This window comes from Pantherophis guttatus, chromosome 15, assembly GCF_059756535.1.
Source record: "Pantherophis guttatus breed Tessera chromosome 15, ASM5975653v1, whole genome shotgun sequence".
In the NCBI taxonomy this organism is placed as follows: Eukaryota; Metazoa; Chordata; class Lepidosauria; order Squamata; family Colubridae; genus Pantherophis; species Pantherophis guttatus.
The window spans coordinates 10,404,378-10,428,991 of NC_142077.1; the positions used below are offsets into that span (position 1 = coordinate 10,404,378).

A 24,614-nucleotide genomic window follows, 5' to 3' on the forward strand; every position below is an offset into this window, starting at 1 on the left:
GCCCCCACAGAGAAGGCCCTCCCCCGGGGGCCGCCAGCCGACATTGTTTGGCCGACGGCACCCGGAGGAGTCCCTCTCTGTGAGAGCGTACCGGCCGGTGGAAGGCCGTTTGCGGCAGCAGGCGGTCCCGTAAATAAGGCCCTAAGCCATGGAGCGCTCTAAAGGTGGTAACCAAAACCTTGAAGCGCACCCGGAAGACCACCGGGAGCCAGTGCAGCTCGCACAGGAGAGGTGTTACATGGGAGCGCCACGTCGCATAAATGGGAGTCATGTGACCAATGGCCAAACGGCACCCATGTGACACCTAGTCTTCAGGTGTCCGTTAAGCGCCAGTGGCTTTCATGCATCTTCCAGACTTGAACTTCTCCACCTCGGCACCTTGAAGATGGGCGGGCTTCCCCAACTCCCAGAATTCCCCAGCCAGCATGGAATTCTGGGAGTTGAAGTCTACCCATCTTCCCTTTGGGAAGGTTGGGAAACAACGGCTTTAAAACAGGGGGTTTCTCTCCAAAAAAAAAAAAGAAGAAGAAGTTTGGGAAATTTCACCTCCGTTTCCAAGGATGGTTTAGTTTAGTTTAGTTTTATTAAATTTATATACCGCCCTACTCCCGAAGGACTCAGGGCGGTGAACAGGCACAGAATAAAATAAATACAAAAGTTAGAAACAATTAAAACCAAATTAAATAATTTAGCCCAAGACAATTAAAAATCCCAATAATTTAAAACAAATTAAAATTTCAGTTTAAAAAATTTAAAAGAAAGGGGAGAAAAATTAGGCCAGGCCGGCTTGCTGGAATAGGAGGGTCTTAAGAGCACGGCGGAAAGTGTGCAGATCCGGGATCCTCCGTATCTCTGGGGGGAGCTCGTTCCAGATAGTGGGTGCCCCCACAGAGAAGGCCCTCCCCCTGGGGGCCGCCAGTCGACACTGCTTGGCTGACGGCACCCGGAGGAGCCCCTCTCTATGAGAGCGTACCGGCCGATGGGAGGCTGTTTGCGGTAGTAGGCGGTCCCGTAAATATGGATGGAGAAGGTTGTACCTCAAGGGAAGGGAAGCAAGTTGCAGAACCATTTGTCTGAAGCGATTTAGGTGCCAGACGTGGCACACAGAGCCCTCTCTGTGGGTACGCGTGCCATCGCCAGCTACTCTTCTGGTTTCTGGCACGGACATGGGTGCCAGCCAGCTGGTTTTCACGGGTGCCGGAGAGCCAGAAAACGGCCTGAAAAATGGCCAAAAAACCAGGCCATTTTCTGGGCCTTTTAGGGGGCGTTTTTGGGCCATTTTCAGGCCAAAAATGGCCCAAAAATTGGCCTGGAAACAGACCCCAAAACGCCCAAAAAACAGGCATGCATGCACTGGCCAGCTGGTTTTCAGGTATCCAGTGCTCTGGTGCGTACACCAGAGGTGGGCTTCAGCCGGTTCTGACCAATTCTGGAGAACCGGTAGTGGAAATTTTGAGTAGTTTGGAGAACCGGTAGTAAAAATTCTGACTGGCCCCCGCCCCCATCTATTCTCTGCCTCCCGAGTCCCAGCTGATCGGGAGGAAATGGGGATTTTGCAGTAACCTTCCCCTGCCACGCCCACCAAGCCACGCCCACCAAGCCATGCCAAGCCACACCCACAGAACCGGTAGTAAAAAAATTTGAAACCTACCACTGGCGTGCACATGTACAAACATACAGTGCCGAAAATGTTCGCCATCACTGATCTAAAGGGTTTCCTGCTTTTTTTTTTTTTAATTTGATTTATATGCCGCCCTTCTCTGGAGTCTCAGGGCGGCTTACAATGTGCTCAGCAGAGGGCTAGACTAGACGGCCTCAAAGGTCCCTCCCCACTCCGTTACTCTGTTATTCGTATTGCTTTTCTCCCTAAGATCTTTACTGATCTGCTTGTTTTCTGAGGCTAGTTATTATATCTTTAGGTCTTCTTCTCGTTTATTAACAAGCATCCAGTTGGGGGGCTCCGAGGGAGGGGGAGCTCTTTCTGTTTGCATCAGCTGATAAAAATCAAAGCAAATTCTCCATTTAAGATGCCGGATGAAGGCAGAAATACGCTTTTATTTTTTCTCCTCCTCCTCCCTTTGAGCATTTTCTTTCCCCTTCTTCTCCTTCTTCTTTTTTTTTTTGCCTGTCATTTGAGGAAATAAATTTTCAGCTTCAGTAGAATCCCATCGTGTCTTTGATGGGAGCATTGTTTTCAGGAAAAAGCTCCAGGCGAAGTCGAAATCAGCTCGACGTTTTTTGGAGAATTTAAGGAGAGCGGATCTGTTCGCCTGTTGAGGAAAAAAGCTTAGCAGACTTTGGTAAGACCAGGGAACGAATTGATGAAAGCTTCTCAGATCCAAATTAGAAATAAAGAGGCATTGATGGGAGAGCGATTTCCTGCAGTCGTAGTGGTCCATCTCTGGAGTTTTGCCAAGCAAAGACAGGAAGACAGTTGTCTGGGCAAAGGGTTGGACTAGAAGACCTCTAAGGACCCTTCTATAAACTTCAGACCAACAGAGGACAAAACCTTCTTTTCCTTACCCTGAAAGTTTTGGTTTTTTTAAAAACATTTTTATTGGGTTATTAAGTATTATAAAATAGTACAAAAAGTAAGTAAAAGAACAATGAGGAGGGAAGGGAAAAGGGGAAGAGAAGTGAGGAGAGGTATGGAAAAGAAAAGAAAAAGAAGCATTTGACGGCCGACTCTCTCGGTGGCAGTAAAATAAGGCATTTAGCCATCAAATCACAGCTTTTTGTTTTTCCATAGTAATTCCAAGTCATTTCTATAAAAATCTTATCTATCATCATCTCCTTTTTATGACTCCATAATCCCTTGCAGGGTGGAGTCCGGGCAACTGAGTGGAGGAAAGTGTTTATTGGCCGGATGCCTTTCCTGTCGCCAACGCGGAGTCTATAAAAATCTTATCCATCTAATCTGTTAAACCCAAACGTCAAAGTTGCATTCTTTTCCACAACAAGCACGAAATTCAGAAAGCGGTTTCCACGCGGAAGCAGAGTGGGTGGGAACCAGGGGTGAAATCCAGCAGGTTCTGGAGAACTGGTAGCGGAAATTTTGAGCAGTTCGGAGAACCGGTAGTGGAAATTTTGAGTGGTTCGGAGAACTGGTAAATACCACCTCTGGCTGGCCCCAGAGTGGGGTGGGAATGGAGATTTTGCAATAGCCTTCCCCTGCCACGCCCACCAAGCCACGCCCACAGAACCGGTAGGGAAAAATTTTGGACTTCACCCCTGGTCTTGCTGCTGTCAACATGTGCAGTAACAAAGTTCCAATTTTTTTTTCTCCAGTTCTTTTACCCAGAGGAGAAATGCTCCCGGTTCGGACCGGATTGCCTGATCCGGTAGCGATGGCCGCGGGTGGTTCAGAGAACCGGTAGCAAAATCCCTTCCCTCCCCCACCATGCCCAGCTGAGCCGCTAGATCATCAGAGGCTTTTTTTTTTTTTTTTTACTTTTAAAAGCATTTTTTCTAAAACTTCTTCCAGCGAAAAAACGTTTTTAAAAGTAAAAAAAAAAAGCATTTTTTTCTGCAACCTCTTGGCCCAAGAGGTGGGGGGAAAATGCTTTGAAAAGCTGAGTTGCCTGATCAGCAGAGAGGCTTTTCAAAGTATTTTTTTCTGCAACCTCTTGGCTGAAGAGGTGGTTTAAAAAATGCTTTGAAAAGTCTCTGACCATCTAAGCTGAGTTGCCTGATCGCCAGAGGCTTTTCAAAGCATTTTTTTCTGCAACCTCTTGGGCGAAGAGGTGGTAAAAAAAATGCTTTGAAAAGTCTCTGACGATCCCAGCTGAGTTGCCTGATCGTCAGAGAGGCTTTTCAAAGTATTTTTTTCTGCAACCTCTTGGCTGAAGAGGTAGTAAAAAAAATGCTTTGAAAAGTCTCTGACGATCTAAGCTGAGTTGCCTGGTCAGCAGAGAGGCTTTTCAAAGCATTTTTTAAAAAGCCTCTCTGACGATCCCAGCTGAGTTGCCTGATCGGCAGAAGCTTTTCAAAGCATTAGAAAAAATGCTTTGAAAAGTTTTTTTTTAAAAAAAAGTTGGCCACACCCACCCAGTCACAATACTCCTCCCCCCACCAAGCCACGCCCACAGAACCGGTAGTAACAAATTTTACATTTCACCCCTGCTCTGACCCATCTCTTGGTTGGGACCCAGAGCAGAAAATAGGTGTACGCTTACACACCTGTGTCCCAGGTGGGCAAGGCAGCTGGAGGAGTTTGGGCAGAGGCCAAGTACGAATCCATCCATGCAGTTGAAACAAAACACGGTTTCTTCTGGTCCCCGAGAACTGCCGGAAGGGCTTGGTTGGAGACCAAGAAACAGTGAGCCTTCTTGTCGAGTGTTCCTTTTATTTTATTTCTTAAGCCACCTCGCCCCATCGGGCTTCACTTAAGCCTATGTACCTATAAGCATGGGGAAGGGGGGGGGTCTTTGGCGAAGGGTGCGTGTGTGTTTGAAATGCTTTAGATATGGAAATCTCAGCCAGTTGTTTGCAATTTTCTACCCTCCAATAACCCGAACCTGATGGACTCAAAACGTTTCTGAGCCTTCGACGTGATTTCCTACCTCCGAACGTTTTGGAGCCCATCCAGAGATTGGGAGGCAAATGGTTTCCATAGGAGAAGAAAATACTTTTTTTTTGGTGGGGGAAGAAATTTGGACGGGGAGAAAAAAGGCAGATTTTTTTTCTTTTTAAGGAACAAGCTTCCTTACACCCGGGGCCAGTGGTGAAATCTAAAATTTGTTACTACCGGTTCTGTGGGCGTGGCTTGGTGGGGGAGGGGGTAATGTGACTGGCTGGGCGTGGCCAATTTATTTTTTTTATATACTTTTAAAACCATTTTTTCTACAACCACTTTGGCGAAGAGGTTGTTAAAAAAACGCTTTCAAAAGGCTCTGACGGTCCCAGCTGAGTTGCCTGATCGGCAGAGGCTTTTTTTTTTTCTTTTAAATGCCTCTGACGATCAGGCAACTCAGCTGGGATCGTCAGAGGCATTTAAAAGAAAAAAAGGTTTTTTTTACTTTTAAAAGCCTTTGATGATCCCAGCTGAGCCGCAGGATCATCAGAGGCTTTTTTTTTTTTACTTTTAAAAGCATTTTTTCGGCGGAAGAGGTTGTAGAAAAAATGCTTTTAAAAGTAAAAAAAAAAAAGCCTCTGATGATTGTGCAGCTCAGCTGGACATGGGGAGGGTGGCAGGGATTTTTGCTACCGGTTCTCCGAACCACTCACCTCCATCACTACCGGATAAGGCGATCCGGTCCGAACCGGGAGCATTTCATCCCTGCCCAGGGCCCTTTCCCACACTTCATAAATAACTTTTTTTTTTTTGGTAGTTATTCTTATGCTATCAAGGGTCAGGAAGGATCAAATAATCTTCTTTTGTCTCCACTATCTTATTAAAAGGCACGGTTTTTTTTTAAAAAAAAAAGTGCTTCAAGGCTGCCTCTGATTTTGTTCCGTTCTAGTCAACCGTTGCTCTCTTTCCACCAGCCCTTAAGTGCGTAAGCGTGAAAAAACAAACCAACCCTCATTATGAAAGGAATGTTCGGATTTTTGTACTGAGCGATAATAGTCAAGCAGTAACCAACGGGGTGGGGAAAATTTGGAATCCAAGTGGGATTTCAAGACCTCTTCATTTTTATATTGGCTTCCCTCCAGTGGTGGTATTTAGCCGGTTCTATCCGGTTCGGGAAAACCGTTAGCGGTGGCTGCGGGAGGCTCCGTCCACCCACCCGAATGTCATCACGTCCTGTTTTTGACACTTTGTGGATGCGCGGAAGGTTCTGTGCATGTGCGGAGATGGCACATGCACTCACATTTGTGAACCAGTAGTAAAGGTAAGTGAATACCTGTTGTGGTCCGCCAACAGCCTGCGGAGCTGGCAGCGGAGTCAGACACCGATGAGGCTGAGGAAGAACATGGGCCAGTCCTGGAGGCTGGGGAAGGCCCAGATGAGGGCTCTGTGTCAGAAGCAGAGATGGGGCCAGGGCCATCGGGGAGTGAGGTGCGGACTCCAGAGCCTCCAGAGACTGATAGGAGTGAGGCAGAGGAACAGGAGGAGCCTGTTCCTAATGCACACATGAGAAGAGCTGCCAGAAGGCAAGAGCAGCTCAAGCAAAGAGGACAACTCGGGAGTAAGGCCAAGAGATGATTGGCTCCTCCCATAAGGCTTAAAACAGACCAGCAACGGCACTTGGGCTTTGCCGGAAAACAACGTTGGTAGCTTCGTCTTCTTCTTCGTCTACGTCTTGTATTTATTTTTGCATCTGTGACTTCTGAACGTTTGCCAAGAAAGGCCTTTGGCAGTTTGCCTAATTGGACCAAGGTTTGCGATAGGACTGAGGAATTTGTGTTGGGAGGAATTTGCTTTAATTTAGTTGAACGACGCTGGGAATGAAGTAATTCTCAGCTGTTTGCATAAAGTTTGTTTGTTTTTTCACGGACTGATTTTCCTACTGCTTACTTGGGCCTGGGTCACAACAATACCACCCCTGCTTCCATCACCTCTTACCGGGAGCTTTGCCCCGGTTCTAGAGACAAACAAACCAAGTTTGCTAAGCGAAAGTTTAGCGTCAATCCACGTTTGTTTCTCCAGAGTCTTCAAAGCAATTCAGATTGTAGGAGTTCACCGGGGAATGTTTGATCCGAATCGTCTTGAAATCTGCGACAAGCTGGACACAGAGAGGCCCTCTTTTGCATTAGAGCTGGCCACTGGCCTGAGTAGAGAAATATATATGACCATCCTAAGTGACCTGGTCACAACTTGAATTTTCCTTTTGCACCTTAAGCTCATTCCCTTTTCCTGGATCCAGATGTTCGTCGGTCAACTGACTAGGCTGAAACCTTGGAACTGACCATCCTTTTAAGAAAGAGGGGGCATCTTCAGTTCCCAGAAACCTTCGCCACGAATGAGGGATGCTGGGAACTGTAGTATTACTCCTTTCTGAAGGACCAGAAGAAGACCAATATTGATGTTCTGACCTAGGCTTCCTGAGTCAGTAAAACACACAAGTAGTCTCTAAAACCTGTTTTATTTTAACAGCTGTGAATTCTGTTCATTCACAGATGAGTCCCAAATAGTTGGAAAGAGTCCTTCGGGATAAGGCTGATCATCACCCACCTTTATCTCCCTTGACACGCTGCCAAAGACCTAATTGGCAAAGCCACACAGAGTCCAGAATCAAACAGTGTTCTGTCCCCGTCCCACACACACACACACCAACAGATGTCCAAGAGTTAAAAACCAAACCAGCCGACAAAATCCTTTTCCTTATGATAACGGAACTTGGCAGCAACCTAGTGGCTGCCTGCCAAGAGTTTATTACTCACGAAGGGAAGAGATAACTTCTCTCTGCTTTTGGTACATCAAAGTAAAATGCTCAATAATTACAGAGTAAATCAAGTCCAAAGATAATCCAGCAAAGTCTATAGCAAAAGTCCGGCAATGCAGAATTGCGTGGAAGCTTTCAGCTTTGTTCGTCACAAGGCTTGACTGGCCACCACGCTCCCTTTTATACCCTGAGAGGTGTGGTCCAGTGACTCAGCCTAATCTCGGGCATGCCTTTTCTTCTGTTGCGCGCGCTTATCTCTGCGACGCTGTCGAGGATCCAGCCAAGACTCATTACTCTCATCACTGTCCACCTGTGGCTGCGTGGACGTGCTTGGCCCCGGCCCTATCTCTTGCCCTTCGGCGGACACCGAAGGCATTGCCAAAGAGGAGGGCCCTGGAGAGGGAGGCCTTGCCAACTCCTCTCCTTCACTCTTGGAGTCCTCTCCTGCCGATGACACAGGCTCAGGTAACGGAGCCACAACAAACAGAGCTTCAGACTTTAAACTGCACAGGAATAACAATGTTGCTTCCTGCAAAGGCCCACGTGCCTTTGCTCCTCTTTTAAGTCTTATGGGAGGGGCCAATCATCTCCCAACCCTACTCCTGAATTGTCCCTTTTGTTTTAACTGCTCTTGCCTTCTGGCAGCTCTGCTCATGCGCGCAGTGGGAACAGGCTCCCCCTGTTCCTCTGCCTCGCTGAGGTCCAACTCTGGAGGCTCCGGAGGCAGCACGTACCTCCCAGATGGCCCTTTCTCTGCCTTGGATGCAGAGCCCTCGTCCAAGCCTTCCCCAGACTCCAGGACTGGCCCATGTTCCTCCCCAGCCTCCTCACTGTCCGACTCTGCTGCCAGCTCCGCAGGCTGCTGGCTGACCACAACAGTTGACTCAACAGGATACCTCCCCAACATGAGCCAAAGACCCCATACCTGGGTCTGTTTGCTCTTCGGGAGCCCATCCTTCAGCCTTCCCTTTTTTTTTCCTCCTCCTCCTCCTCCTCCTTTCGCTTGGCAAACCTAGAAGGCGACATCCGCTGGCCGCCACGATCTGTCGGCGTGACTTAATACGTACCGCTAATTAAGAAATAAGTTGCTGGGCTGGTTCCGCAGCAATCATTTAAGAGAGTTTACTAACCACGGTCGGCTGCTTCAAAAATCATCATTACACCATGCCACTTACGGGCAGAAAATTTCTCGTTTTCTGCTTTTCACTGGCCTCACCCTGGAATCTCGGTCGGGCTTTATTTATAAATTTGCACTCAAACAATAGCAATAAGCCCATTCCTAGAGTGTTGCAAATCAGAAATTTGTCGACGTGGTTCCCCCCACCAAACCCCCACCCTTTGCAGGGGTGCTGTTTCCCCCTCCCTCTTTTTTTTTTTTTTTGGCTTGGGAACTGTGGCCAGCTGGGAAAAGGGGGACTGGCAGGGGGGACCGAGCGGGGAGCAGGATGAAGATTGATTGGAGCCGAAGGGGGGGGCAGTGTGCAGAGGGGGGGGGAAGCTAAAAGGCAGCCCCTTTTTACAAGGAGGAGCTGCGTTGGGCATCGTTACAAGGACGTTTCAAGAGTTTGCATCCTGCAAAATACATTTAAATTTGGCTTGGATTGCAAGAGCCCCCCCCCCTCCCCAAGGCTCAGGCATGGCTCACCCCATGCTAGAAGAGCCTGAAACCCTCCCCTCCCTCCATAGGGCAGCCCTCAGAGACCCCCAACCACAGCTTGGATGGCAAGTTTTATTTTAATGCACAGTGCTCTTCAGAAGGGAATTGGGTGCGTGGGTGGGTTTCTTGGGGACTTTAAAATTATTTCTTAAAGGTTTTCAACGTTGGTTCCCTCTTTGTTGTGGCTGCCGCAGGGCCTCCGTTTACTAAAAATGATTTCTCTTCTCCCCCCCCCCCATTCATCAGGTTGGAAGACCCTCAAAAATCAGCTTATCTCCTGGGGTGGGGTCCCATCAAAACACACTTCCAGCAACCTCTTTGGGGGATCTTGTTTGGGCAACTAAGCATTGATGGTCAATATTTTCATTACACATTCATCTTTTTTGGGGGGAATAAAGTAGATGAGTTTAATGAAGCGGTTTTTCTTCCATTTATTTTATTTCTTAAATCCGGTCCTCCTCACCTCCTGGAGTAGTCACTGAGCCCCTTATATCTTTTCTCCCAAACAGTGGGGAAATCCAAATTTTTTTACGACCGGTTCTGTGGGCGTGGCTTGTTGGGTGTGGTGTGGCTTGTTGGGCGTGGTGTGGCTTGGTGGGCATGGCAGGGGAAGGATACTGCAAAATCTCCATTCCCACCCCACTCTGGGGCCCCAGCCAGAGGGTGGGATTTGCCGGTTCTCTGAACTACTCAAAATGTCCGCTACCGGTTCTCCAGACTACTCAAAATTTCCGCTATCGGATCTCTGAACTACGCAAAATTTCCACTACCGGTTCTCTGAACTACTCAAAATTTCTGCTACCGGTTCTCCGAACTACTCAAAATGTCCGCTACCAGTTCTCCGAACTACTCAAAATTTCCGCTACCGGTTCTCCGAACTACTCAAAATTTCCGCTACCGGTTCTCCGAACTACTCAAAATGTCCGCTATCAGTTCTCCAGACTACTCAAAATTTCCGCTATCGGATCTCCGAACTACTCAAATTTTTCGCTACCGGTTCTCCAAACTACTCAAAATTTCCACTACCGGTTCTCCGAATTACTCAAAATTTCCGCTACCGTTTCTCCAGAACCTGTCAGAACCTGCTGGATTTCACCCCTGGTTCCCACCCACTCTTTGCTTCTGAGGCTCACCAAGCAGAAGTGGGCTTCAGATACTGTAACAACTGGTTCGCCCAGCACCGGAAATGTGAGTGCCCATGCCACCTGCGCATGCGTGCGACGTCAAACAACACGGCAATTCGCTCGCGCGCACCGTCCCCACATGCGTGTGGCATCAAAAACACAGCGATATAGGACGGGATTGCGCCCGGGCTTAACCGGCAGGTCGCTACTACCGGATAGCCAGAACCGCCCCTCCCCAAGGATGGTCTGAGGGTGTTGCAATCCTCCAGCGATGAGTTATAATTTTGCTTTTGAGGTGGGCAAACCCTGCTGGAGGATAGAACAGGATATTGTAAGTCGCTTGTATTAAAATGAGCGCACGCTCGCATGAAAGGACAATTCTAGGAGTAAAATCATGTCTGAAATAAGCGGGACACGGCGTGGCCTTACCTGCTCTCTCCTTAAACGTTTCTCATCTCATCTGGGAGATGAATCGCTCAACCTTTGGATGTGGGGAGAGCTAGCTTCCCTTTGCAACCCCCCGTACCTTCTTCCTCTTCTGATCTTCATCAACAGACGGAAAAATCCAGAAGCTCTGTGAATCCGCCTAGAGTCCATCTCTTGAGCTTGGAGTGAACTCCTAGGACAGTTCCAGTTTGATGTTGCTAAATAGTTTATTTATTTATTTATTTATTAGTTCGATTTATATGCTGCCCTTCTCCGGAGACTCAGGGCGGCTTACAATGCGTTAAGCAATAGCCTTCATACTTTTGTATATACCTGCTTAGTAGGGCTTTCGGCCCCCCCAAGCGGTGTTCTTTTTTATATACCAAGTCAGCTTATTGCCCCCACAATCCGGGTCCTCATTTTACCTACCTCGGAAGGATGGAAGGCTGAGTCAACCTTGAGCCTGGTGAGATTTGAACTCGCAGTAATTGCTGGCAGCTGGCAGCTAAGTGCTACTTAACAGCACTTTAGTCCACTGCACCACCAAGGCTCAGATTTGTACCTCTGAATTAGATTGGTTATGTTTTGCCACCAGTTGCATGTTTCATTTTAACAGACAGGTAAAAATGTGGTCCTCTCCGTGCTGGCATTAGTAAAAGGGGCTTGTGGATTGACAAAAGTTGAGAGTATCGTCGTGTTTATTTTCCTACATGGAAAATAATTACTTCACGGCTAAGATTTGAGCATCCTTAACCAATATACAGTTCGAGCTTAATTGTACCAATAATGGGTATAGTTTGATTTACAGATATTTCCGATGTCTACCTCAAGATGTGATTTTAGGGCCCATTCAACTTTCTTGGTCCTTTCTGGATTCTCCTTTCCCCAATTTCAGTTGGGACTAAAACTTTGGTCAGTAAGCAAGGTAATAAAACATACAATGAACGGTTGCAGGAACTGGGCACGGCTAGTCTAGTAAAGAAAAGGGCCAGGGGAGACAGGATAGCAGTCTTCCAATATTTGAGGGGTTGCCACAGAGAGGAGAAGGTCAAGCTATTTTCCATGAAGGCCAGACAAGGAATAATGGATGGAAATTGAACAAGGAGAGATTCAACCTGGAAATAAGGAGGAATATTCTGACAATGAGAGCAATCAACCAATGGAACAGAAGTTGCCTTCAGAAGTTGTGGGAGCTTCATCACTGGAGGCTTTCAAGAAGAGACTGGACTGCCATCTATCAGGAATGGTGTAGGGTCTCCTGCTTGGGTAGGGGGTTGGACTAGATGACCTACAAGGTCCCTTCCAACTCTGATAATCTGTTTATCAGAAGCCGGCTGGAAAGATGGCAGTCACATGCCCCCCCCCCGAACCCCCCAACCAACATACATACATACATAAATGCCAGTTGCCAAGTGCCCAAATTTTGATCATATTGTGGCTTTAAGGATGCTGCAATGGTCATAAGTGCAAGGAAAGAAAGCAAGGAGGTGTTTTCGTAGACCCTTGAAAGGTGCTAGATTATCCTTTTCAAAAGCGGACCTCAAGAATAAACTCATTTTTAAAATTTTAGCACAGAAACACCCCTTTGGGTACTCATTGGCTAAGGTTGAATTTTGCCCCACTCACTGCTCCGAGACAGTTAGCGAAATATTCCCTATTTTAAAAACAAGTTCACTCTCACAAATTAGAACCAACAAGTCCTGTGTTTTCCCTTTGATAGGCAGTTTTCCTATTAAGGGGGGATTTTCAATACTCATTTTAAGCCCTTTCTATTGAAAGAAAAAAAACAGAACAAAAACAGGTTCGTTGCTTGCATTGTGCATCATTTTCTGAAAAAAAACCGGACGAACGATCAATACCGTATGAGGTTTGGAAATCTCTGGAGTTGTTTTGTTTGTTCGTTTTAACAATTGCAAAAAAAAAACAAAAAACCTAACTTGCTTGGCACGGAGGAGTAAATCTGCTGCATCCTCCTTTTTCGAGTCCTTTTTGAAAATAGGAACTTGCAAAAAAAAAAAGAAAGAAAGAAAAAAAAGCAGGGAGTGGAGCTAAATTTAAAGATTGGGGGTCCACAAGATGGGGAGAATTATAGTGTGCAAATTGGCCTCCAAAGGAAAGCCCCGAAAACGAAGCATCGTTTCTGGGGTCTTCAAAAGATCTGCAAAGGCTGATTTTTTGGGGGGGTTTGTTCGTTTGCCGGTTTCTAATTTTGCGGAGAAATAAGTTTTTAGAAATAAATAAGCGCCAGACACGGGAAGACGTTTTATCTTGCTCAGTGGAGGTTTCTCCCTTCCTCCTCCTCCTCCTCCTCCTCCTCCTTTTCTCCCTCGACCGACCCTCCTCGCCCGCCCGCCCCCAATGCCTTTTTCCAGGCCACTGAAGGGGTCTCTTAATATTCAAGCCATACCTTCTCCCGCAGCCGCACCGAGGAGCTGACATGGCCCACTTTATTGAATATCACTTTGCAAAGCTGTCAGCAGGACATTCAGCGCCTCGCGGCCCCCTAAGGTGCCCGTCCAGGCAGTTCTAAAGAGATTCGCACCAAACGGGGAAAAAAAAATGGGGAGATCTCTCACACACACTCTCTCTCTCTCTCTCTCTCTTTCTCTTTCTCTCTCTCTCTCTCTTTCTTTCTTTTTGTCCAAGGTGAGACAATGCAGGCGGGAGAAAGAGCAACAGATGACAGGAGATAAAGAGCCCAGCGACGCAGGAATATCTTTCTTTTCACTTGGCACCCCGATTCTTTTTTTTTTTTTGGTCCTTTCTTTCTGTCACTTCCATTCTCTTCTCCCTCTTTTTCTTTCCTGCTTTTTTTTTTTTTGGCTCTGGGAAGGAAGGAGAGGCGGACGGTTTGATTGCAAGGACTGTCACTCTCTTTGTTTGGGATTGTTTCTCTTTTAAAGCCAGCTCCCTTTCTAAGCCTTTCTTTCTTTCTTTCTTTCTTTCTTTCTTTCTTTCTTTCTTTCTTTCTTTCTTTTTCTTTCTTTCTTTCTTTCTTTCCTTTCTTCCTCCCTCCCTCTTTCTTTCCTTCTTTCCTTCCTTTCTCTTTCTTTCTTTCCTCCCTCCCTCCCTCCTTCTTTCTTTCTTTCCTTCCTTCCTTCCTCTTTCTTTCTTTCTTTCCTTTCCTCCCTCTTTCTTTTTCTTTCTTTCTTTCCTTGCTTCCTTCCCTCCTTTTTTCCGCCCTACTTTTCCTTCTTTCCCCCCTTTCTTCCTTTCCTTCCTTTTCTTTCTTCCCTCTTTCTTCCTTCCCTCCTTTCTTTCTTTTCTCCCTCCCTTTCTTTCTTTCCTTCCTTCCGTTCCATTCCTTTCCTTCCTCTTTCTTTCTTTCTTTCTTTCTTTCTTTCTTTCTTTCTTTCTTTCTTTCTTTCTTTCTTTCTTCCCTTTCCTCCCCCTTTCTTTCTTTCCTTCCTTCCTTTCCTTTCCTTCCTTCCTTCCTCTTTCTTTCTTTTTTCTTTCTTTCCTCCCTCTTTCTCTTTCTTTTTTTCTTTCCTTGCTTCCTTCCCTCCTTTTTCCCTCCCTCCTTTTCTTCCCTTCCTTTCCTTTCCTTTCCTTCCTTCCTTCCTCTTTCTTTCTTTTTTCTTTCTTTCCTCCCTCCTTCTCTTTCTTTCTTTTTTATTTTCCTTGCTTCCTTCCCTCCTTTTCCCCCTCCTTTTCCTTCCTTCCTTCCCCCCTTTCTTCCTTTCCTTCCTTCCCTTTCTTTCTTCCCTCTTTCTTCCCTCCCTCCCTCCTTCCCTTCCTTCCTTCTTTCCTTCCTTCCTTCCTTCCTTCCTTCCTTCCTTCCTTCCTTCTATCTTCCCTTCCCCCCCCCTCATTCATTCATTCATTCATTCTTCCCCTCTCACTCCACTCATGCTTCTGAAATGTGGTCACTTAATATTTTAGCAAGAAGGATTGGGAAAAGGAAGATCCTGGTCGGCCACAATTGGTGTCCTTCATCTGTCAACCTAAACTCTAATGCTTGATTTAGAAGCCCCATGGTTTGAGTTTGTACACCTGGCTCCCCGAAAACACAATTTAGATTGACATGTTGTGTGAATTCTGTCGGTGGAGATGCAATGCTTCGCTTTCAGGGAGAAGACCCATAAATATATCACTTGAGGAACAGTCCCAGTCCTCCATCCAGGACAGCTTTGACTTCTTGATGAGAAGTCCACCAGTTGAAGGCATCTAAGGAGACTTTGAAAAAGGTTCCGGGAGGAAATTGGAAGTGAAGTGATTGAAAAAAGAAGCTACTTGTCCATTGGACGGAAGTTTGGGTCAAAATGTCGTAATTTCAATCTGACTCTAGAGTTGGGTCAGGTGACCTTCCTAAGCCTCCAAACCTATGTTGAGAACCACACTTGCAAAGTTGCCCCTGGGTACAAGAGGTTGACCACTGTCTGTGGATACCGATGGGGTGACATAATTGATTACAGAGCCCTGGTGGCACTGTGGTTAGAATGCAGTATTGCAGATTGACTCTGCCCACTGCCAGCAGTTCGATTCTGACTAGCTCAAGGTTGACTCAGCCTTCCATCCTTCCGAGGTCGGTAAAACGAGAAACAGATTGTTGGGGGGCAATAGGCTGACTCTGTAAACCGCTTACAGAAGGCTGTAAAGCATTGTGAAGCGGTATATAAGTCCAGGTGCTATTGCCCTTCCATCCATCTATCCATGATGGACAGTGGTTAGAATACAACATTGCAGGCTGACTCTGCCCACTGCCAGGAGTTCGATTCTGACCGGCTCAAGGTTGACTCAGCCTTCCATCCTCCCGAGGTCGGTAAAACGAGGACCTAAATTGTTGGGGGCAAGATGTTGACTCTCTAAAAGCATTATGAAGCCGCATATAAGTCTAAATCAGGGGTGAAATCCAGCAGGTTCTGACAGGTTCTGGAGAACCGGTAGCAGAAATTTTGAGTAGTTTGGAGAACTGGTAGCGGAAATTTTGAGTAGTTTGGAGAACTGGTAGCGGAAATTTTGAGTAGTTCGGAGAACCGGTAGTGGAAATTTTGAGTAGTTCGGAGAACCGGTAGCGGAAATTTTGAATAGTTTGGAGAACCGGTAGCAGAAATTTTGAGTAGTTTGGAGAACCGGTAGCGGAAATTTTGAATAGTTCGGAGAACCGGTAGCGGAAATTTTGAGTTGTTCAGAGAACTGGTAGCGGAAATTTTGAGTAGTTCGGAGAACCGGTAGCAGAAATTTTGAGTAGTTCGGAGAACCGGTAGCGGAAATTTTGGGTAGTTCGGAGAACTGGTAGCGGAAATTTTGAGTAGTTTGGAGAACTGGTAGCGGAAATTTTGAGTAGTTCGGAGAACCGGTAGTGGAAATTTTGAGTAGTTCGGAGAACCGGTAGCGGAAATTTTGAATAGTTTGGAGAACCGGTAGCAGAAATTTTGAGTAGTTTGGAGAACCGGTAGCGGAAATTTTGAATAGTTCGGAGAACCGGTAGCGGAAATTTTGAGTTGTTCAGAGAACTGGTAGCGGAAATTTTGAGTAGTTCGGAGAACCGGTAGCAGAAATTTTGAGTAGTTCGGAGAACCGGTAGCGGAAATTTTGGGTAGTTCGGAGAACTGGTAGTGGAAATTTTGAGTGGTTCGGCAAACTGGCCACCTCTGGCTGGCCCCAGAGTGGGGTGGGAATGGAGATTTTGCAATATCCTTCCACGCCCATCAAGCCACGTCCACAGAACTGGTAGTAAAAAAATTTGGATTTCACCACTGGTTTAAGTGCTACTTGTTAAGTGCGATTCTTGGGAACAACTGTTGAAAGAAGAATGATCTTCTACACAACATATACTCTATTCCGCTCAAAACCTTGTCGTAAACTCCAAAACGGGCATTGCAGCTTCGGTTACAGCTGGCTAGTTCCAGGCACTGCATTGGCCATTGACAAGGCGCCTCTGATGCTTGTCCCCAGCTGAGCTTCAAATGACTTTTTTCATTTTTCTATACCCGCCGTCTTGTCTGTTTGGTATTCTCGGGACTCCTTGCCAATGTGCGTTCTCATTCTGTTGCAACTGAATTACTAGATTAAAACGCATATCAACGATTACACTATATATATATATATATAGTGTATATATATTATTTTTTTCCCCTTCAGCTCCAGGTTTCATGCCGCGCAAAACCTTAAACTATGTTAAACTGTAATCAAAACTTGCCTGGAGGGCAGGAGGGGAGGCTGGGGGAAGAAGAAGAAGCAGCTGACGAAATGAATCAGATGCATTTTGGTTCTTTCTAGCAATTGAGAACTTCACCTTGGCAGTTTAAAAAAAATAAAATAAAATAGGTCAGGCAGGGGTGGAGTTGTTTTTATTTTGCAGGATCTCATTCGGTCCGGATCGCCACCTCGTCTCTCATGTTGGAAGCTCAGTTGAAGAAGGTCAGTTAGTTTGCATTCGGGGGGCATTTTGGTAGCTACCTTGCTGTGCTTCCCCAAAACAAGAATGGAGTGGAGTGGAGTGGAATGGAATGGAATGGAATGGAATGGAATGGAATATTGGAATGGAGTGGAGTGGAGTGGAGTGGAGTGGAGTGGAGTGGAGTGGAGTGGAGTGGAATAGCATAGCATAGCATAGCATAGCATAGAGAAGAGAACAGAACAGAACAGAACAGAACAGAACAGAACAGAACAGAAAACAGAACAGAACAGAACAAGGATAGAATAGAATAGAATAGAATAGAATAGAATAGAATAGAATAGAATAGAATAGAATAGAATAGAATAGAATAGAAGCTGGAAGGAACCTTGGAGATCTTCTAGTCCAGCCCCCTACTCAAGCAGGAGACCCTATAAAATTTGAGACAAATGCCTGTCCAGTCTCTTCTTAAAAACCTCCAGTGATGAAGCACCCACAACGTCTGAAGGCAACTTCTGTTCCACTGGTTAATCGTTCTCACTCTTAGGAAGTTTTTCTCCTTAACAGACTAGTGCAGTGTTGGCTAACCTTTTTGGCAATGAGTGCCAGAATGGAAGTGCACACGTGTGGGGGATGCATGCGCCAGGAAGCTCAACTTCTGGTTTCCAGAGTACACATATGTGCCAGTCACCTGGTCTTCCGGTATCTGGCACACATGCACGTGTGAAGACCAGCTGGCACATGCGCGCCAGGGAGCTGCTCTTCCAGTTTCCTGCGCTCCCATGCACGCAAAGACCAGCTGGCCGCCGCGCATGTGTACGCTGGAATCCAGAGTCAGACATCAGCGAGGCAGAGGAACAGGGGGAGCCTGTTCCTCGTGCGCGCATGCTCAGAGCTGCCAGAAGGCAAGAACAGTTAAAACAAAAGGGACGACTCAGGAGTAAGGCTTGGAGATGATTGGCCCCTCCCATAAGACATAAAGGAAGAGCAAAGGCACTTGAGCCTTTGCAGGAAGCAACGTTGTGGATGGTGTCGGTTTGTAGCTCCGTTTTTGACTCTGTGTTTCTGTGTGGCCTTGCCAAGATAATTGCCCATTAGGTCTTTGGCAGTGTGTCAAAGAAGATAAAGGTGGGTGTTTACCAGCCTTATCTGAAGGACTGTGGCAGACTTCTGTTGGACACTCTTGGTGATTGAGCATGTGCTGTGAATGAAAGGAATTCACAGCCATTAAAATAAAAAAAGAAACCACCAGTTTCTCGTCGTCTTGGTCAAAAGTGGGCTTCATATACTGTAGCAACTGATTCACCCAGCACCGGAAATGTGAGTGCATGCGGCATCACACGTGTGCGGCGTCACATGCGTGCGGCATCACAAAACATGGCAATTCATGCGTGTGCGCCGTACGCACGTGCCTGTGCCATCAAAAACACCGGTCGAACCAGTCCGACCACCTCTGGTCTTGGTGTCCTTCCACGGATTGCAATTCCCAACATCTGCAGCTGGCGTGGCTGCTTCGATCAGGAATTTGGCAAGCGTGCTCCAGGTTGGGAATTCTCAGGGGACAGAAATTACGGATATCCAGATGGGACCAGAAGGGAGGAGAGCGAAGGAAAGGCGAAGAGGAAGGGATCTGGATTCTTCCTCTCCGAACACGCGAGCCATCCGTCTTTTAATGAATGCGTCTCCATGTTCAGCCTGGACGGCAAATCCTTGCAGGCCTTCTGAAGGGTTCTTGAGGGAAACGAAGCCGTTCCTCGGTGCTTTTTGAGAGCCGGTAGAAAGATGGAGGGTCTCAGCGTGGCCAATTTCTGCCTAATCCTGTTGATTAATTTAACTTCAAGGGTTAGAGTCCCTCTGAAGTGAGGGAAGCGTTCCACGGGTGTGAGCAGAGGGAAGGAGGACGGGGAGGGGGGGGGAAATAATTCTTCCTTCTCATGTTGGATGGAGGCAGAAAGCAAGGGCTACTCGGGAGAAAGTGACATTCTGGAATAAATCCGGAAGAGCTTTTATCGGTCTCGGTTGGATTAGAGCAGGGGTGTCAAACTCAAGGCCTACGGGCCGGATCCGGCATGCGGGGTGCTGAAATCTGGCCCGCGGGGCCGGCCTGGAGATAGCAAATGATTGGCCTGCAGTGCCTCTGGCAGCCAAAATGGGGCACAGACAGGAAATGGGGGTTCATATACTGCTACCACTGGTTCGCCCAGCACCAGAAATGGGAGCGCGTCAAAAAGCAGTGGTATAGGACAGGATTGCGCCTGGGTGGTGGGTGGGGCCTGCAGGTTGCTACTACCGGTTCGCCAGAACCAGGCCGAACCAGCTGAATACCAACTCTGGTGCAGGGCCCATGTGCGGCCCGTCCGTGCCTTGTTTTGGCCGGCGAAGTACTCCAGGAAGCGTTCGTCCCGTTCCCCGCCCCCACCCCGCCAACCCGCAGAGGAGAACTACAATGCTGATCTGGCCCTCGAAGAAATCCACTTTGACACCTCCCCTCTGGATTAAAAAGAAGGAAAAAGGATCTAGATGGAACGATCTATCCTTGATTGTGGAAAAGAAAACCCCTTTTGGTAGACCTACTCCAAGTAGGACCAATCTCTGGCTCTTTTCCACCTCTTAGTTGGGTTCACACAGCCAACAAAGCTTGATTCCGTTCTTCTCAGCATTGCTGTAGCCAGATGTTTGTGCGAATGCAGGTAGTCCTCGATTTACGACCACAATTGAGCCCAACATTTATGTCTCGCTAAGCGAGACACTTTGTGAAGTAAATTTTGCGACATGCTACAACTTTCCTTGCCCTGGTGGTTTGGTAAATCACTCATTAGTAACTCAGTTGTTAAGCGAATCTGACTTCCCCAACAACTTTGGTCGCAAAAGGGGGTCATGTGATCCCCCCCAGGACACTGCAACCATCATAAATATGAACCAAGCATCCGAATTTTGATCTCGTGACCATGGGGATGCTGCAACGGTCGTAGGTGTGGAGATGAGACACTTTTTTCATTGCCGTTGTAACTTTGAACGGTTACTAAATGAACTGTTGTAAGTCGAGGACGACCTGTACTTCAAATCCAGATTCGGTATTCCTGCCCTTGTGTGAACACATCCAAGAGTTTTGGATAATCCGGCGGTGACTCTCTTCTCTAGTCCAGCCTACCTTACAGGGATATTGTGGGGTCAAAAAAAGGCAGGGCCATCCTATACACTGCCTTGACCTTGAGGAGAAAATAGAAAATACGATAAGAAATTCAAAACAATGAATTTCCACAGCAGGGCAGCGGTTAATAGGGACTGTCCGCAGGTTTTTCTACTTTCTAGGACAGTGATGGCTAACCTTTTTGCCATCGCGTGCCAGGAAGTGGGGGGTGGGGGAAGTTTCCATGCACACATGCCCACACCCATAGTTCTATGCACCCTGCCCTACGCATGCACGCATGACCCCTCCTCCCCCCCACTCCTGGCACATGATGGCCCAGTAGGCCTGTTTTTCTTTCTCACCTGGCTCCAGATCCTCTCTATGCATCTGGGGAGGGCAAAAACAGCCTTCCCCACCTCCTCGGGAGCCCTCCGGAGGCCTGAAACTTCCGGTTGGACAGGAAGTGACTTTTTTGCTGTCCCCAGCCTCCAGAGACTCCTAGAGAGGGGTGGGGAAGGCTGTTTTTGCCCTCCCCAGATGCATAGAGAGGATCTGGAACCAGGTGAGAAAGAAAAACGGGCCCAACACTAGAGGGCAGGAAAGTCATTTTTTTAATAAAAAAAAGTGGGAGCTGCTACCACCTGATGGCCACCTGCATTTTTGCAGCTTAGTTGTGGTTATTTACTGGTTTTGTTCCAAAATCTGAGGGGCTGCCCCAGAAAAGTGGGTGTCAGCCTATTCTCCCAGGCACCTGAGGGCAGGACAAGAAGCAATGGATGGACACTAATCAAGGAGAGAAGCAACCGAGAACTCAGAAGTTTCCTGACAGTGAGAACAATTCATCAGTGGAACGGTTTGCCTTCAGGAGTGGTGAGCGCTCCAACACTCACAAGTTTTTAAGAAGAGATTGGACAACAATTTGTCTGAAATGCCATAGGGCCGTGATGGCAAACAGATGGCACGCGTGAAGCCATGTGGCCTCGCACGCGCGACATCACCCATTCTTCTTCTGGGTTTCTGGCGCGTGCAAATCAGCTTTATCTCCCTTATCACGCTGCCAAAGTCCTAATTGGCAATTAGCTTTGCAAGGCCACACGGAGCACAGAGTCAAAACGGAGCTTCAGAATTTAAACCGACCAGAACGAACAAAGTTGCTTCCTGCAAAGGCTCACGTGCCTTTGCTCCTCCTTTATGTCTTATGGGAGGGGCCAATCATCTCCAAGCCTTACTCCCGAGTCGCCCCTTTTGTCTTAACTGTTCTCGCCTTCTGGCAGCTCTGCGCATGTGTGCACCAGAAACCCAAAAGGCTAACCCAAAAGAAACCGGAGGTTCATTTTTGGACGCGCGCATGCGCCCTGGGCAGCTCCTCTTCCTTTTTTGGCCCAGACCTGGTGCCAAAAAGGTTAGCCATCACTGCTATAGGGTTTCCTGTCTGAGCAAGGGGTTGGACTAGAAGACCTCCAAAGGTCCCTCCCAACTCTCTTATTCTGTTATTCTGTTTTCCGTTGGCTGCCCTCAACGAGACATGGTCCCTTCCATCACACACACAGGAGAACAGTGACCCTGACTTCTGGAACACAGGGAGTCCTTGACTTGCGATGGGTTGCTTAGCGATCGTTCAAAGTTGTCATGGACCACAACCCCCCCCCCTCCAGAAGCCACAAAATTGCAGCTCCCGCCAGTTCCCGCCCCCTCCGTCGTTCACCCTTGCAACTTGATATCTCTCGCATAGGTCTCCTGAGTGAGCAGGGGTTGGACTAGTTGACCTCCAAGGTCCCTTCCAACTCTTTTTACTGTTATTATGATTACTGATTGCCAGGACCTTGTTAAGGATATTGTTGTTGTGTTACCAACCAGCAGAGTGTAGAGCACAGAGAAACGTTGCTGAGAGCAATGAATAAAAGATATGCAAACTGGTTTATCAAAAGTTTACTTTATAGTGAAAAAACAATCTCATAGTCTTTAAACAAATTCCAAGTCTTTGCCAGTAAAATCAGTCCAGTAGTTACAGATATCTTCTCACCAAACAGACAGTAGTTAGTTAGAATAACAAACTCACTCTGGTTCACAAACCACGATGGTAGCAGATCCATCAAACGATGATAGCAGATAGCAACTCCTCACGATGGTAGCATATCATACTCTGGTAGCATATCACATCAGCTTCATACACAATGGCAGCATATCATAGCAGCAACTGAACACGTTACAATACCTTGCTTAAATACTCTCACAACCAGTCATTACCTAATTACAGCATGACTCAGCATTACAATGAATCAACAAGAAAACCTTTAAAGTCACATAATACATTTACAGATTAAAGTTACAGTACACATATATTGCCTGGACAACTTGTTAGGTCTCAAACCATATCCTAACAACGCTGCAGCCTGGCGCTCTTCTGCAAAGCCAATGGGTCTTCTCGCGAGTCAGTGGGCAGCTTGGCTGATTTTTTCGGTTTTTAAGGAGGCTCCATTGCAATGAATGGAGCCTCTTTTTTAAAAAAAAAAAAACGGAACCTGCTAAAAAAAAAAACAGTGAGAATTGCACCTGGCTGCAAGAAGAGCATCCTCATTGCAGGGAAGCTGAGCCTGGTGTCACATCGGTGGGGCCGCTTTCTGCAAAAAAGAGTTGGGGGTGGGTGGGCTGTGGGGCCTGGCGGGGCTCGAGGAGTAGGCCAAGGCCTGCAAAGCCCTGGGGGGGGGGGCTTTTGCTGCCAGCTTTGGCCTCTCTTTAGGCTGACTGAGCCCTGGGGGGGACCCTAAGGGGCAGGGGGAGGCCTTAGGGGTACTGGGGGGGGAAGAGGTAGGCCGAGGCCTACAGCCTATAACAGCCCCCCCCCCCCCCCGAGGGCTTGTAGCTTCTCTAGGCTCCCTTGCCTGGCTAAATGGCTGCCTTGGGGTTAGACCCAGGTTTTGGGGGACCCTGAAGGGAAGGGGGCAGCCTGGGGGGGGCGGAAAGTAGGCCGAGGCCTACTACAGGCTGTAATTTTTTTGCTTTAGGCCAAGGGAGGGGAGGGGTCCAACTTTGGCCATTGATAGGACTTGTGGACTTCAACTCCTCTTCTTTGTGGCAAACGCGCAAATACTGGAATACTGCTATCTTGTCACTCCTAATTCTTCTTTTCTTTAGACTAGCCCAAACCCCAAACCCTTTTTCTAATTTTTTTTTTAAATTTAATTTTTTTGAAAAATTAATTAATAAGAACTAACGAAACGGCCTTGGTGAGTGACTAAGGGAGCATCCTCTGAAATTGAAACGATTTGTTTTTCCAATTTAAACCTGCCTCTCCGTTGTCCCTCAACAGTTAACGCCTTTTTTTAAAAAAAAATTAAATGATTAATAAAAAACTTTTTTATAAAAAGCAGTTAACGCCCTTTAGAGAATAAATATAAAAATTAGAAATACAAAATAGACGAGTGAAATATGGAAAATGTATTAACAGAGTTAAATAAATTAAGAAGAGGATTGTCACAGTATTAGATATTTAATGTATTGGTATTAAGCTAAGAATAGATTAAATAACGAATACGGCTGTAAACTTTTAACTGGTACTGCACAAAATATTTGTACCCACACAGTGTTTAATGGAAGATGGATTGTTTGTATTAAAATAAAATTAAAAATTAAAAAAAAAAACAGTTAACGCCCTGTTCCGCGTATCTCCCATTTTTAACCCCATTTTTCTCTTTTCTTTTTTCCTCCCCATCAGGCGGTAGATTGGATGACGGTTCCGATGTCGAATCTGAACCAGACCTTCCTTTGAAGCGCAAACAACGCCGTAGTCGAACTACTTTTACAGCCGAGCAGCTGGAAGAGTTGGAAAAAGCTTTCGAAAGGACCCACTACCCAGACATATACACTCGAGAGGAGCTGGCCCAGCGGACAAAGCTGACCGAGGCCCGTGTCCAGGTCAGCGAAAAACATCTGCCTTGGGGTTGGAAGGGAAGCTGTGGGAACAGGCCTGGCACGGGGGTGCCAAGAATTTGGAAACTGGAATGGCCCCAGATGCAAACCGCCTCTTAAAAATTGTGGCGAGCTGGCTTTGTTTTTTTCCTGGGTGAAAAAAATAATAATATTTCCCTCGGTTTCCCCCTCCCTGTTGCATTAGGGAGCTGTTTCTCTCTGCCACACAAAATTACCAAGAATTTATTTTAAATAAAATAAAATAGAAGGACACGGCCAGGATGGCAAGTCAGAGAGAAGGAAAGAATTTGGCCAACCCTTTACCATTTTTACAATTTTTCAAAGGGACGCGGTGGCTCAGTGGCTAAGGCGCTGAGCTTGTCGATTGAAAGGTCGGCAGTTCAGCGGTTCGAATCCCTGGTGTCACGTAACTGGGTGAGCTCCCGTGACTTGTCCCAGCTTCTGCCAACCTAGCAGTTCGAAAGCACGTAAAAAAAAATGCAAGTAGAAAAATAGGGACAACCTTTGGTGGGAAGGGAACAGCATTCCATGCGCCTTTGGCGTTGAGTCATGCTGGCCACAGGACCACAGAGACGTCTTCGAACAGCGCTGGCTCTTCGGCTTTGAAACGGAGATGAGCACTGCTCCCTAGAGTCGGGAACGACTAGCACATATGGGTGAGGGGAACCTTTACCTTTAA

General features: G+C 47.0%; 1 protein-coding gene across 8 annotated transcripts in view; it reads left to right on the forward strand.

Moving 5' to 3' along the window:
- Positions 1-24,614, forward strand: part of PAX7 (paired box 7) — a 162,775-nt gene that overhangs the window by 59,793 nt on the left and 78,368 nt on the right. For all 8 annotated transcript variants that reach the window (XM_087879101.1, XM_087879103.1, XM_087879104.1 and 5 more), the window contains exon 5: positions 23,721-23,920. In XM_087879101.1, coding sequence (XP_087735227.1) covers positions 23,721-23,920 — 200 coding nt within the window. The remainder of the gene's footprint in view (positions 1-23,720; positions 23,921-24,614) is intronic.